Source organism: Maniola hyperantus, chromosome 2 (genome assembly GCF_902806685.2).
Source record: "Maniola hyperantus chromosome 2, iAphHyp1.2, whole genome shotgun sequence".
In the NCBI taxonomy this organism is placed as follows: domain Eukaryota; kingdom Metazoa; phylum Arthropoda; class Insecta; order Lepidoptera; family Nymphalidae; genus Maniola; species Maniola hyperantus.
In genome coordinates, this window is record NC_048537.1 from 15,630,380 (window position 1) to 15,644,493 (window position 14,114).

Genomic DNA, 14,114 nt, shown 5'->3' on the forward strand with positions numbered 1-14,114 from the left:
TTCTGATACCTAACTTGAATATTTTTTCAAAAATTTTTAGGGTTCCATACCTCAAAAGGAAAAACGGAATCCTTATAGGATCACTTTGTTGTCTGTCTGTCGGTCTGTCAAGAAACCTACAGGGTACTTCCTGTTGACCTACAATCATGAAATTTGGTAGATAACTATATCAAGTGGGGTATCATATTATGAAAGGTCTTCACCTGTGCATTGTAAAACAGATTTTAATGCATCATAGTCTTTGAATTATCGTGCAAAATGAAAAAAATACGACTGTTATACGGAATCTCGTTGCGCGAGCCTGACTCGCACTTGGCCGAGTTTTTTCACTGGAGGTGGATCTAAAGAAATTGAATATAAGTAAAAAACTTGCTTAGATATACTTAATATTAGACATTTATTTTATTAAAAAACATCAGTTTCACTTCACTGCAGTAAATGCTTCAAAATTTTAATTTTATGGAAGATATGCGGCCAAGATACTTATTACATACATAAAAAATCTTTATATTTCAGTTAGTAAGTATGGCTAAAAAGTGATGTACGTACGCTTCCATCATATTTACGAATTAAATTACACACTCAATTTTTACAGAAATATAAATATTATGAAAACCATTTTTATGTTTAATGCCTATTAAAAATGTTAACTTGGTAATAAGTATGTAACTAAATAAAGTGTGGGTACTACAGATTATTATAAATAGTATAACAAATATAAAGCATATCTAGGTAAATAAGAAATGAATTAGGGATATGTTAATTCAATACAGTATCATTTGTTTTTATAGCATAGAACAGCTGTAAACTAAATCTGGAATATCCATACTCACTAAATTCAAATAAAAATTAATGAAAACTTTTATAATATGTAAGTATATTATAGTAGATAATATTTATTTAATAATATATTCCGCATTTATGTACTGTTTTTTTTATATTTTAAATTTTATAGCTTGAATAGTTCGACAGTAATATTTCTATGAATCTGTTATATAAATACATTCAATATCATAATGCTTTCAAAAGTAAACTATGCTATAATCTTACCATATCAATTCAATAAGTACCACATGACACAAAATCTAGCTGAATCTGACTAAGTTAACACATCATCTACGACTAACAATATCTGAGGAAATCAAACTCAAAAATGCGCCACGGGCAATGTAGGTACCGCGGTAGTTGGAGCTTATTAAAAACCACTCAAAAATATACCACCTATGAAGCTACGAAAATCTCTCAATGTAATTGATATTGAGTGTGTTAAGTATTAATGATTTTAAGCTTATTTCGTGGTTTAACGACATTTTAATGTATAAAACGGGTACATACCACGATTAATTTTTGTTTTTATTTGTCGATATTTCAACCCAATTGGGTTGAAATATCGACACCCGTTTTATACATTAAATTGTGTTAAGTATTGCTGTATTTTGTATGCGTTATGGTTCCAAAAATTCGACATTGTATGAGAGAGAATTGGGTATTTGACGATATCAAAAATAAATTATATTTCTCAGTGATTATTAAATAGAGGATCGTCCAAAATAAGTAAAATCCACGTCCTTTGTTAGTTTTAAGTGTAATGAAATGACCATTTTAAATTATCGATTAAACTAAAAAAATACGTCATTATGAGGTGACGTCACATTCCAGTATTTAATAGAATCTCGCATACTAAGCGCGTGTTTTGACGTTTGATAAAAAGTTATGATTTGACTAGCTGTCAAATACCGTATTCTTTAGATATTGTTATTCGCAGCGTCATTTTTATTTATTTAACCTACACAGAAAAAGAATTTTATAATAAGATGAAATAGATATCACATAAAAGATAAAATGAAATAGCATAATAAAACATATTCAAGAAAAGAAAGAGGTTCATGCAATTGTATTTTTAGTAAAAGTACAGAAAACTTGTGCTTTTACTGAAGGAAAATAAATAATTACATGTACATTTTTTCTGGTTTGTGCCTAGATCAAAATTCCTCTTAAGTCTGATATCAGTTCACAAAACAGTATGAATTTCATCTTATTATAATACCACAGCCTTGATATTTCGTTAAACTGTGATAATACATACATACATACCTATATATATAATATATGATAATAATTTTCGAAAAATTGTGATTTTATTATCAACTTTTGACATGAATAGTTTTATGTCACATTCCTATGTATGTATATTCAATCTGTCGATCTGTTATGTATTAATGTTATTAATGCAATGATTTTAAGCTTAGTTCGTGGTTTAACGACATATTATAATGTAGATAATGGGTACATACCACGATTAAGTGAGTCCCATCGTAACCACGACCCCTGCAATTTGACTTCAATTTTTTTATTACTTTATTATAAACTAGGATAAAAATAATGACTTAAACTGAAAAAACTAATTAAATCGATCAAATAACAAAAAAGTTATAAGCATTTAAATAATTCTGATAAGACAGAGATAGCGATATAGCATTTTGACGTCACACCTTACTAATGCCATAGTAGCTAAAATGCCTGTAATTTTGTAAATCTTTGTTGGATTTTAATATTTTTTTCAGCGTACGTCATTATTTTTATCCTAGTTTATAATAAAGTAATAATATTTATCAAATTCAAAAGTAGGAAAATACCCGATTAGGTTGAAATATCGACAAATAATATCAAATTTATGGTATGTACCCGTTTTCTACATTAAAATATTAATTATTATTGTTATGTAACTTATTGACAGATTGAATACGGGAACATGGCATTAGTAAACTCTTCAAAACACTATCACTTGACTCTTTCACTTCCCTATTCTCACTTGTACAGTCTTACAGCTCATCCTTCTCCAGGTCAATGTCGGAGAGGTCGATGTCCTCCTCCGGAGGGAGCTCCCCGTCTTTGCCGTCCCAGGGTTCAGTGGTTTGGATGATCGGCATCTCTGCGCCTTTGACTGGGGCGGTCTGGCCTCGACCGAATGACAAATCCCTAAAAGGAAATTAATATGGACATTAGTTTTTGCCTACTAGGATTCATAAGGCTGCCTTGAAGGCAGTCTGAGTTTAAAGTATTGTACGCGCATCTTAAGTGCAAAAATCGCGCTTTAATTTGAAGATAAGCTTTAAAGCTTGGTACTTTGACTCCCCTATTGACAACTTTTAGAAAACAGCATATTTTTATTATGTAAAAATACCGGCAAGTACAATAATGAGCAATCAGCTGAGGAACTAGTAATAATAATAATTGATGCTGGTTTTGGAGAATGATCCTAGAAGAATGAAGAATTTGCTTAGTCTACTATTGTTTCTAAGATAGCAAAGACGTCTTCGCGATGTAACCTACTAGTGGCGCCATCTCTTATCACTAGTTTGCACTAGGTAGTCATACAATAGTTTACCTGATGAACTCGTTGATGCCAGTCTCAGAGAAGGAGTCCCGCAGCGTTAGAATAGTCAAAAACTATTGTTCCTAAGCTAGTAAAAATTCCACGCGAGGTAACATACTAGTGGCGCCATCTCTTATCACTAGTTTGTACTGGGTAGTCATACAATAGTTTACCTGAGGAACTCATTGATGCCAGTCTCTGAGAAGGATCCCCGAAGTGTGGAAAACTTGAGTTTCTTGGCGTTGACGACCGCCATCGCAGGGTAACCGAAACCGCCTAATTCCAGAGCTTCTTCTAACGCAGGCTGTGAGCCAGCTTCCGACCACACCCATCTGCAACAATAAAAAAAATTCAGGGCAATTCAGAGCCTAGGTAGGTTTAAAAACCAGCCAAGTGCGAGTCAGACTCGCGCACCGAGGGTTCCGTACTCGGGTATTTTTTTCGACACTGCACGATAAATCAAAAACTATTATGCATAAAAATACACAAAAATCTGTTTTAGAATGTACAGGTAAAGCCCTTTCATATGATATCCCACTTAGAAGCTTACTTTGAAAATTATTTATTCATGAACACATATTAATGTTTTTTTGTGATGTAACCACAAATTCTGGGTTTTCGGATTTATTCCTTTACTTGTGCTATAAGACCTACTTATCTACCAAATTTCATGATTCTACGTCAACGAGAAGTACCCTGTAGGCTTGATAGACTGACAGACAACAAAAAGATCCTATAAGGGTTCCTTTTTCCTTTTGAGGTTTGACGTTTCCTACTGAGAAAAGCTAGCAAGAAGCTTTGCGGTAACTCATTTATCTATGTAACTAATCTTAAGCTCCAGGGCTCGAACACCTGCAGACTGTGCCAGGCATATTATCTGCTTCTGCCCTGCTCTGATGCACAAACGTAGCGTCCACTTAGGGATACATATCATTTATCCTGAGGATGTTACTTCAATTTCAGTCAAGAAGGTGCTGCTCAGTGGCGTGCACGTCATAGAGGCATAAATGCACTGCTTACCCCAGTTGTAATAGCTCAATGCATATTTTTCATTATGACCTGCCAGTAAACAGGTTCCTACCTAACTAATGCCTACCCTGGCTTCAAACACTGTGCACGCCACTGGTGCTGCTGTATTTGGCGGCCACAGGATTTGACAAGGAAGTGTGAAGTGGAGGCAAACACAATAGATCGGAGACGGTCGCAGTGATACAGGGATATCAAGAACCTGCATAGCCCCAAAGAAGAAGATGTAACCTGTAAAGTACAAGTGCTACTCACCCCCACATCTTGGCTTTGTATTTCTCCCCGAGGCGGGCCAGTATGGAGATGTAGTCGTTGCGGCAAGCTGCATCACAATCCAGGATATGAGGCAGTACTGATACAACGCACAGCGGCTTCTCACTGCAGGCCTTCATTGTCTCTTCGTTTACCACCTGTAATTAAAGGACGAAAAGGGGGTTGAATATGAAGTATAGAACCTGGCCTGCCTATGTCTGTCTGTAAGCAGAACAAATGCAAAATGTGAATGTGAGATGTGAAAAAGAATGTGAGATAAATGCGAAAGTGTGTCCCATGCAAAAAATCACGTCGATCCGTTGCGACGTGATTGAAGGAAAAACCAACACACTTTCGTATTTATAATATGGGTAGTGATAACTATAACTTGGCAGCACGTCTCTGTCGGTAGGGTGGTAACTCAAACTACACGAAGCCGAAGCCTTAGTCTCATACTTTAGCTTACCTGAACAATCTCTGGTGCAGGCACATTCTCGGCGAGCTTGTCGAGAGCCCAAGCGACGATGTCGCTAGAGGTCCTGCCGCCGTTGTAGTCCTCCACACTATCGCTGGTCTTCTTGCCCGATGGGAACAGTTTGATGGTGGGGTAGCCTTGCACTTGGTAGCGTGAGGCCATCATTTGGTGTACGGTCGCGTCAACAGCGCCAAGTTTGACCTAAACATACAAGTGGTTAGGTATATGTTAATCCAAGTTGCTCATAGTATGTTGTCGCTTGCTAGAGTACGGAATTAGTGAATGTGAGCATTACCTAGATAATATGCAAATTTTCCATAAGGTTTTCTGAATTTCACTTAGTTATCCTGCACCGTTAAATAACAGAATGGTCTATTTGGGTATATGTATTTATAGCTACGTAAAAAATAAAGTAAGTATAGTAAATACACCCAAGCGGGAGGCGCAATTTTCAAAAATGGGCTACACTAGATTAAAGATCGTTCTTTCAAACAATAACGTGTTTTCAGCAGGAAAATGAAATTATATATAGTTTTGAATATGAGCCAAATTCTAAAATAGGAAATTCTAAAATCTCTACATAGTATAAAATAAAGTCGCTTCCCGCTGTCTGTATGTATGTATGAATGCGTAGATCTTTTAAACTACACAACGGATTTTAATGCGGTTTTCACCAATAGATAGAATGATTTAAGAGGAAGGTTTATAACTATAGTATAATTATCCGAAAATTAGAGGTCCCTAGAGAAATTGAAATAATATGAATTCGATCGGAAAAAAATCCTCTCATTTGAGAGTTTCAGAGGCAATGACATCTCAATGACATCACATTCTACATTGCACCCATGCGAAGCCGGGGGCGGGTCGCTAGTAGGAGATAAAAAAAAGCAATGACATTTATTACTTTGTTGTATTAAACAAAGACGTAGTTTTTAGTTTAAAATATTTACGATTCGAGTTGGCTATGCGCAAAGAGCAAAATTGTGAGTTGAAAATAAAATTATTTACACTTACTGCTACATATCAATATGCAAATTTATTTTATTACACTTTTATTGATTAGATTTGTGAAACGCAGTCGGGTATAACAACTTCTTATCATGACTTCTTTAGAAACTGGTAAAACTTGCACATGTGTATCTTAATAGTATCGAAATTTGAATTTTGAAAATGTTATTTGCACATAAAATTTGCCTTTTTTGCAGTGACACAACCAGGATACTGAAAAAATCCAAAACGTACCTACAGCTACTAAATTTTTTTACCCCAGCACTACAAACCCAAGTCAAAGTAAAACTACCACATTTGATCTCAAAATTAGAGATCCTTAATTTATGTTTGATTGATCTTGTTTTAGCTTAACAACAGGTCAACCTGCTTTTTAGGCACCTGAACAGGTCTCAGACCTGTTCAGATGCTGATTACGAAAATGGTATCCCTTTTCAAATTCGAAATAGTGGACACGCATTAAAAAAAATACACACAATATGGGTGTCATTTACAAAGTTTTTGGAAAACTGGTAGGGTTGACCTAGAATCAAGAAAGGCAGCTTAGTAGGTCTTATAGCACAAGTAAAGGAAAAAATCGAAAGCCTTGCACAAAAAAATGTCTTCACGAAAAAATGAATTTACTAAATCACATATAGATGGCATAGTCAGTGGCGTGCACAGGGATTGAAGCCAGGGTAGGCATTAGTTAGAGGAACCTGTATACTGGCAGGTCATAATGTAAAATTTGCATTGAGCTATTACAACTGGGGTAAGCAGTGCATTTATGCCTCTATGACCTGCACGCCACTGGGCATAGTCCATCATTATCTTGCAGTGTTCTACATAAAAGTATTAATTATACCTTTGTGAGCAAGTCCGACTCGCACTTGATCGGTTTTTTTTTTTTAACATTGGTAAATGGTATTGGCCCTACATATAGCCATGGAACCTACCTTGCCCTTCAGCTCGGAGGCGGCCTTGGCCCAGTGCGGCTCGAGGTTCTTGCAGTGTCCGCACCACGGCGCGAAGAACTCCACCAGCCACATGTCTTCGCTGTCTAGCACCAGTTCTTTGAAGTTGCTGTCCGTCAGCTCAACCACATCCGACTAGAACAAAATATCTAAATATATAAAAGGAAAAGGTGCCTGACTGACTGACTGATCTAACAACGCAAAAGCATAATGGAGCCTTTTACCACTCTTAGGGTCCCGAACCTCAAAAGGAAAATTGAACCCTTATAGGATCACTTCGTTGTCTGTCTCTTTTAAGAAACCTAGAGGGTACTTCCCGTTGACCTAGAATCATGAAATTTGGCGAATACGAATATCGCGAATTTGTGGTTACATTATGAAAAAATAATTAAAATGTGTTCATGAGTTCATTAGTATTTTTAACTATAAAAATAAGATTAGTATACCAACTGGGGTATCATAATATGAAAGGGCTTTACTTGCACATTCTAAAACAGATTTTATTTATTTTTATGCATCACAGTTTTTGAATTACCGTGCAAAATGTCGAAAAAATACAACTGTAGTACGGAACCTTTGGTGCACAAGTCTGACTCGCACTTGGCCGGTTTTTGTATAGAACTCTAACAAGGGAGTTTAGGTCTCGTTTACTATAACGTTATATAGGTTTCAGCACTCGAAATGAGTTAACGTTTTCGATGTACAAACTCAAACTAAACTAGTCAAATCAGTAAGTTTTCATCAAACGTCAAAACGCTCACTTAGTATGCGATAGGTATTCTATGAAATACTGGAATGTGACCTCACATCATAATGACATACTTCTTTAGTTTAATCGATAATTTGAAATGGATGTTACATTAAAAACTAACAAAGGGATGTTGATTTTGAGTATTTTGGAAGACCCTCTATTTAATAATCACTGAGAAATAATTTTTTTTTTGATGTAGTCAAATACCCAATTGTAAACAGTTTTATACATGAAATAAAACAACTTGTTGCGAGGCTACGACATGCCTTACCCGCATATTATACCCTAATTAGTAACTTAATGTGGGTAAACTGAAAACGTAGATAATTAATTACGTAAGTTTGTTCGTAAAGGTCAAACTAACGTGTACATAACTTATAAGTTCTCGAAATTCTAATGTGATAGTGTAGGTAGTTCGTAGGCGACATCGCATTATGACTATTAATTTTTTCACTGATACTTTTGAACACTCAAATTAACATGAGTAATATTAAACTTTCCCCTCCAACTAAGCGTAAAGCTTGTGCTAGGAGTATGAAGGTACAACAATAGTGCAACACAGGTGGGGGTTTAAACCACCAACCTTTCCGATTTCAGTCTGCTTCTTTGACTATTGAACTATTGTCTAAATTTACTTACTATAAAACCAAAAGATGACTGACTGGCTGATCTATCAACGCACAGCTCAAACTACTGGATGTCGCGCTGAAATTTGTTGTGCAGATAGCTATTATGACGTACGCATCTAAGAAAGGATTTTTAAAAATTCAACGATTTTTTATCCACTTGTCTAAATTAAATACTACGAATATTGGTTTTAACTAACATATAATTTAAAAAAAAAGATTCTGACAAATTAAGTACCTTATCCTTTTTTGAAGTCGATTAAAAAGTGCAAAAATGCACTTTTTATGTTCTATTCAAATATTTTCATCTAGTTTATTGACTAAATAAAACTATTTTGCATGCTGAAAATGCATATTTAATCAGTAGATATCAGCATAGTCTCTTTTCTTTAGGCGAGCATTGGGTCTTTCATCATCAGACATTCTTCTACGGAACAGGTGAGCTTGCAATGCTTTGAACCTGATTTTCTTAATGGGTAATGTGTTGTAAGGAGTATGGATTTGCTCTATTCCTTGTATTCTTTGAATTGGTTTCCATGGTATATAATGACCATATAGATTTCTCTTAGCTTTCTGTAGATTGAGGTTGTGTTATGGAATTATTGTATGGTACTTCATGGTTTTAAGGGACTTATTACATTAAACGCATTCTAGATGATACCCCATAATCATTTAAAAATATATATATTCAACTAGATGATGCCCGTGACTTTGTCAGCGTGGAATTAGGTTTTAAAAAATCCCATGGGAACTCTTCGATTTTCCAGGATAAAAAGTAGCCCATGAGTTCCAGGTCTTTATCTATACCCTTGCAAAAAATCACGTCAATCCGTTGCACCGTTGCGACGTGATTGAAGGACAAACCAACAAACCAATAAAGCTACAAACCAACAAACAAACACACTTTCGCATTTATAATAAGGGTACTGATTATTTTCCTAGTATATAAAATAAGTTTTGTACATAGACTACTTTTTATCCCGGAAAATCAAAGAGTTCCTACGGGAATTTTAAAAACCTAATTCCACGTGGTCGAAGTCGCGGGCATCAGCTAGTATTTACTTTTATTTTATATCAACTGGCAGTTTTAATGTTATGTAAAATTTTTAGCATTCGACTAATAAAGTTTACCTTATCAGACGATGATCCACCAGATTTCTTCCCGAGGTTCTCGTATGCCTTCTCCTTGGCTGCCTTGAGGGCTGCGTCAACAAATGCCTCAGCAGTTCGCTGGCCCTGGTAGGCATTGCTTTTGCTTCCCGTAAACACCTTGATTGTGGGGAAGCCTGTGACTCCATACTTCTGTGTGAAGTCTTTGTATTGGTCTGCATCTATTGCACCTACTTTTGCTATGCCCTGGAGAAAAAAAAAACCTGTTAAAGTTTGTCACTCCTTCACACCACAGTGACCGAACGGATTTGAAATTCGGAAGAGAGATAGCTTTCCCCTAAATAAACATAGGCTACATTTTATCCTAGAGAATCTGAAAGTTCCCACAGGATTTTTGAAAATCTAAATTCACGTGGACAAAGTCGCGGGCATCATTTAGTTATTAATTTAAGTTTGTTCATAATTTTGTTGGCCTATTTTTCATACTGGTCAACTACTTCGTCCATATCTTCAGTCTTCGTCCATATATTACGATTTTAAAGTGTGGTTATCCCTAATCCCTATTATAATCATCTAAAAATTATTTTCCATTATTAATCGGAATCTTAACTGCGGTTAGAAAGTGAGTATACCAAAAACACGAGGCTCAAAGTCATTAACCACCCACACCCGTAACACAATCTCTTAAGAAAGTTTGAAGTGAAAATGATTTTAGGTTTAAAAGAATACCTTTAACGCTCGGGCTGCTTTCTTGTACTCAGGAACGAGGCTTTTACAGTGTCCACACCAAGGGGCAAAGAACTCCACGATCCATACCTCGTCAGATTTTGTGACCAGCCTTTCGAAATTGCTAGGTGTTAGCTCAACTACATCTGAGGACGAGTCGTATAAAGCATACGAACTCGTTACTAATAAAATAACACCTGAAACAATACATAATATCGTAAAAAAATTAAAAACACCGGTTGTAAGCCGTGAAGGTAAATTTCACACAAATCACATGTTTTCAAACTTACCTAATAAGTGTAAATGCAACATTTCTATAGTTAATCAATTATCCTACGCTAGCACTAGTAAATTATCGTGTTTATCTCAATATAAACGTTTAGTTTGCAATAAAAAACCGTGAATAATGAAAATGAAAACAACACGTCAATTCTTTTGCCAAAATATCATGGACACAGATCATGGACAAGATACTAGAAATTGTCAATGGATTTCGTGGATTTCTGTCATTGGTTAATTCATTTTTCGCGCGTAAGGATGTGGGTGAGCGTAGGTGAGCGTTGACCTTTAAAAGCTTATTTAAAAGGGTTAATGAACTTCGGAATGCATCCGGGGCCCGGGCGAACACCGATTTGAAACCGGCCTGCATTCTCATGGTGTCGCCGGAAGCTTGCGACTTGTTTATGTGGTCTATGGTGTTACGCTGTCTATGAAAACACGAAAACTAGGTACTAAAACTAGAAGCCAGAGAGCCATACACCAGCAGCAAATAGAAAAGAAAAATCGATGGTTACATTAATTTTTTTTTTCAAATATTTCGCAATATTTCTAATATTGAAAAAGCAATGAAAAAATACTATGAAAAGATGAAAATAAAGGAATTCAATTAGCGTGAAATGTTCAATACTGTAAAGTATGCTAAGAAGTAAAATCTTGAATTTCTGTAATAAAGGTGCGTCTATTTACTATTTTATATGACAGGTTATGTTTTTATTATTTTTGGTCAAATTAGTCAATTTCGGCGGGAAACCTACCAAGCGAAACGCGTCAGACTTTCATCATTTTTCCAATTTAATTCCAGTGGAAAGACTATTTCATAAAATGAGTGCACTAAATTCAAAGCCGTTCACCGTCCTCGTGGAAGGCAACATTGGAAGCGGCAAAACGACATTTCTGGAACATTTTCGACAGTTTGAAGATATAACGCTGCTGACCGAGCCTGTGGAGGAGTGGCGCAATTTGAGGGGATGGAATCTTTTGGTAAGTAGTCATAAACGATAACTCACGTAAATAGACGTGCAAACGTGGGCAGAACTACGCATGTTTTAGGCTTCATGGGGCGAGGCAATTCACGCGGGATCGCCCCGCGCCACTCTTTAACTCCGTAAACTCTTCTGCAGGCCTAAAGCGATGTTTAGATTAGCAACAAAACTTGCAGAACTTAACTTCCGCAAGCTATTTCTACCGTGTAAACAAACACTTCCGCTAGTATTGTAACTTGCTGGACTTGCCGCAAGTCACAAATGTAATGCACATGTACAATATTGCTCGTAGTGTAAACAATTCTGCAAGTACTTGCGGAATAACTTGCAAGAAGTTCTTGCTAGTCTTAACATACATCTGGTTCCTTGAAAAATTATTTAGTTTCCTCTTGTTTAACAGAGGTCTAGCCCCTGCTTATTTTCTTGAAATCGCTATTGCTCTGTTAAAACAATGATCAGAACACAAACTCAAAATATTTGTGTTCATTTAAGTTTGAATGCGTATGGATTTGTTAGCAATAAAGAGTTACTTGGGATGTTGGGGATCTTAAGGTATTAGAATAGCAACCTCTAACCAGAAAGTGGAGTGCTGGAAGACTACCCACAGGTGGGCAGACAACATCAAACAAGTGGCAGGGAGCCATTGGATTCAGATGGTGCAAGACTGTCATGTGTCCCTACTAGAGACCTAAGTCCAGGAGTGGGATGTCTATAATGGTTGATGATGATGATGCAGCTGTATTTTGTAGTGTGTTACATACAGAACTGAACTTTTCAAAACTTGCCTTCCAGACTCTTTCTAATGCTTTAATATTAATCATTTTCTCAGGACCTAATGTACAAGGACCCATCAAAATGGGCAATGACATTCCAAGCGTATGTCTCAATGACAATGTTGGACATGCACCGACGGCCGACAACCACCCCTGTGAAACTGATGGAGAGGTCTTTATACAGTGCAAGGTATATCAATGTTCATTTATATTCATAACAGTCCATAGATCCTGGCCTCGATTGCGGTAGAATCAGCTACAATGTTACGTTCGCAATCATCTCTGTTTGGTTGACGCTCGCTCACTATTGGCTACAATGCATTGTTGCAACAAGAATCGCACAAATTCAGCCAATCGCAACAATTATTGAGATTGTAATAATTGCAGGTTTTACAAAATCGACCTACCTACCTGTTAGAGCACAGCAATAATTTCATAAACAATGTTAAATCATTGTTTTTCTATGGCACTAGAAATAAAGTGTTTAGAAGAAAGAAAAAGTGTCAATTTGGTGGCACAGAAAGTACACATCTAAATATATAAAAGGAAAAGGTGACTGGCTGACTGTCTGTTGTCTAGTACAAAATGTATGAGCAAAGTGTCTTCAAGCATGAATCAGAATTTTTCTGATGGGACAACTTCTGATATGTAACAGCTATAGTCGATGCATTTTAAACTGAGTCATCGAGTTATCTATCTGTTTCTCTCGCACTTACCTACAACCTGTAAGTGAGAGCGAAACAGACAGATAACTCGATGACTCAGTTTAGAATACGTCGACTATAGCTATATAAACATGATTATTTTCTGCAGGTATTGCTTTGTAGAACACATGATGCGACAGGGAACTTTACATCCCGCACAGTTTGCAGTGTTGGACGAATGGTTCAGGTTTATCCAGAGGGAAATACCCATTGATGCTGATTTGATTGGTAAGTTTACTTTGTCTATTAACTAGAAGATGCCTCTTGTAGTGCAGGGCAGGTGTAGGATACCAGAGGGCGAGAAAGTCACGCGGTTTCCTGCGTGAGCGACGAATACGATGCGACGCGACGCGACACGATGACGCGATGTAATGCGTATAATATGGCAGTCTGCGTCTCGCCGCAGACTGCCATATAGGCCGCAAGCACGGTATGCCGTTGAGTTGATCGCGTTCGTCGCGTCCGCAGCGTCGCGTCGCGTAGTATTCGTCGCTCACGCAGGACACCAAGTCACCTATACGATGGACCGACCAAATTAAATCTGCTGTGAGCGGTCCCGTGCTCGAATATACCAGACTATGGGCCAGCAAGGAGAAGTGGCGAGTGGCAAAAACGTCACTTCGTGATGACCACAACCAGTGATAATTCTGCCAAGAGTGTTACGACTAAGAAGTTTTTCTAGGTCTTTAAAATAAAACAAAATATTTGGATTGTAGATAAAAATAATTAAGTTAATGTGATGAGTTTACTTTCCTAGACCATGCAGTGTAGAAACCAACAATCTTTAGTACATACAATGTTTCTTGCAAATAAATAAATACAAATGCACTGGATTCGCCATTTTAAAAATGTGTAATAATTTTACAATAAGGTCAAAGTTGTACTTTGTTTGGGAATAGAGTGTTCACCCCAGCAACATGATTAGCTAATTCTATATCAATGGCTCACCCAGAGGTGGTGTCTCAAAGTCTATATCAACTGTGCTGGTTAGAGCGTACGCGATGACCAGTTGAGGTGAAGGAAACTATGAGAGATTGAGAGAATGCTTCTCAACCCAGCGGCGGGGACGGTG

At 36.8% G+C, this 14,114-nt stretch overlaps 2 protein-coding genes across 2 annotated transcripts in view; one reads left to right on the forward strand and one right to left on the reverse strand.

Annotated features, from left to right (window-relative positions):
• Positions 1-2,679: 2,679 nt before the first annotated feature.
• Positions 2,680-10,756, reverse strand: CaBP1 (Protein disulfide-isomerase A6 homolog CaBP1). Its single transcript, XM_034981125.2, has 8 exons — positions 10,594-10,756; positions 10,307-10,500; positions 9,599-9,823; positions 7,073-7,225; positions 5,121-5,330; positions 4,658-4,812; positions 3,550-3,708; positions 2,680-2,979 (listed from the first exon to the last, which is right to left on the reverse strand). The coding sequence occupies exons 1-8, from the start codon at positions 10,613-10,615 to the stop codon at positions 2,823-2,825; spliced, it is 1,275 nt and encodes a 424-aa protein (XP_034837016.1). The 5' UTR covers positions 10,616-10,756; the 3' UTR covers positions 2,680-2,822.
• A 332-nt stretch (positions 10,757-11,088) lies between these two features.
• Positions 11,089-14,114, forward strand: part of dnk (deoxynucleoside kinase) — a 5,843-nt gene continuing 2,817 nt past the window's right edge. Inside the window, exons 1-4 of the mRNA XM_034981193.2 lie at positions 11,089-11,255; positions 11,385-11,563; positions 12,395-12,528; positions 13,152-13,270. Of these exons, the coding sequence (XP_034837084.1) occupies positions 11,219-11,255; positions 11,385-11,563; positions 12,395-12,528; positions 13,152-13,270 (469 nt within the window). The 5' untranslated portion in view covers positions 11,089-11,218. The remainder of the gene's footprint in view (positions 11,256-11,384; positions 11,564-12,394; positions 12,529-13,151; positions 13,271-14,114) is intronic.

Coding starts and splice junctions, on each gene's coding strand:
- CaBP1 (XM_034981125.2), bottom strand. CDS start 10,615: ATGTTGCATTTACACTTATTAG. Junction 9,824..10,306: donor AAGCAGCCCGAGCGTTAAAG/GTATTCTTTTAA, acceptor TTTTTTCTCCAG/GGCATAGCAAAAGTAGGTGC. Junction 3,709..4,657: donor TACAAAGCCAAGATGTGGGG/GTGAGTAGCACT, acceptor TTATTGTTGCAG/ATGGGTGTGGTCGGAAGCTG.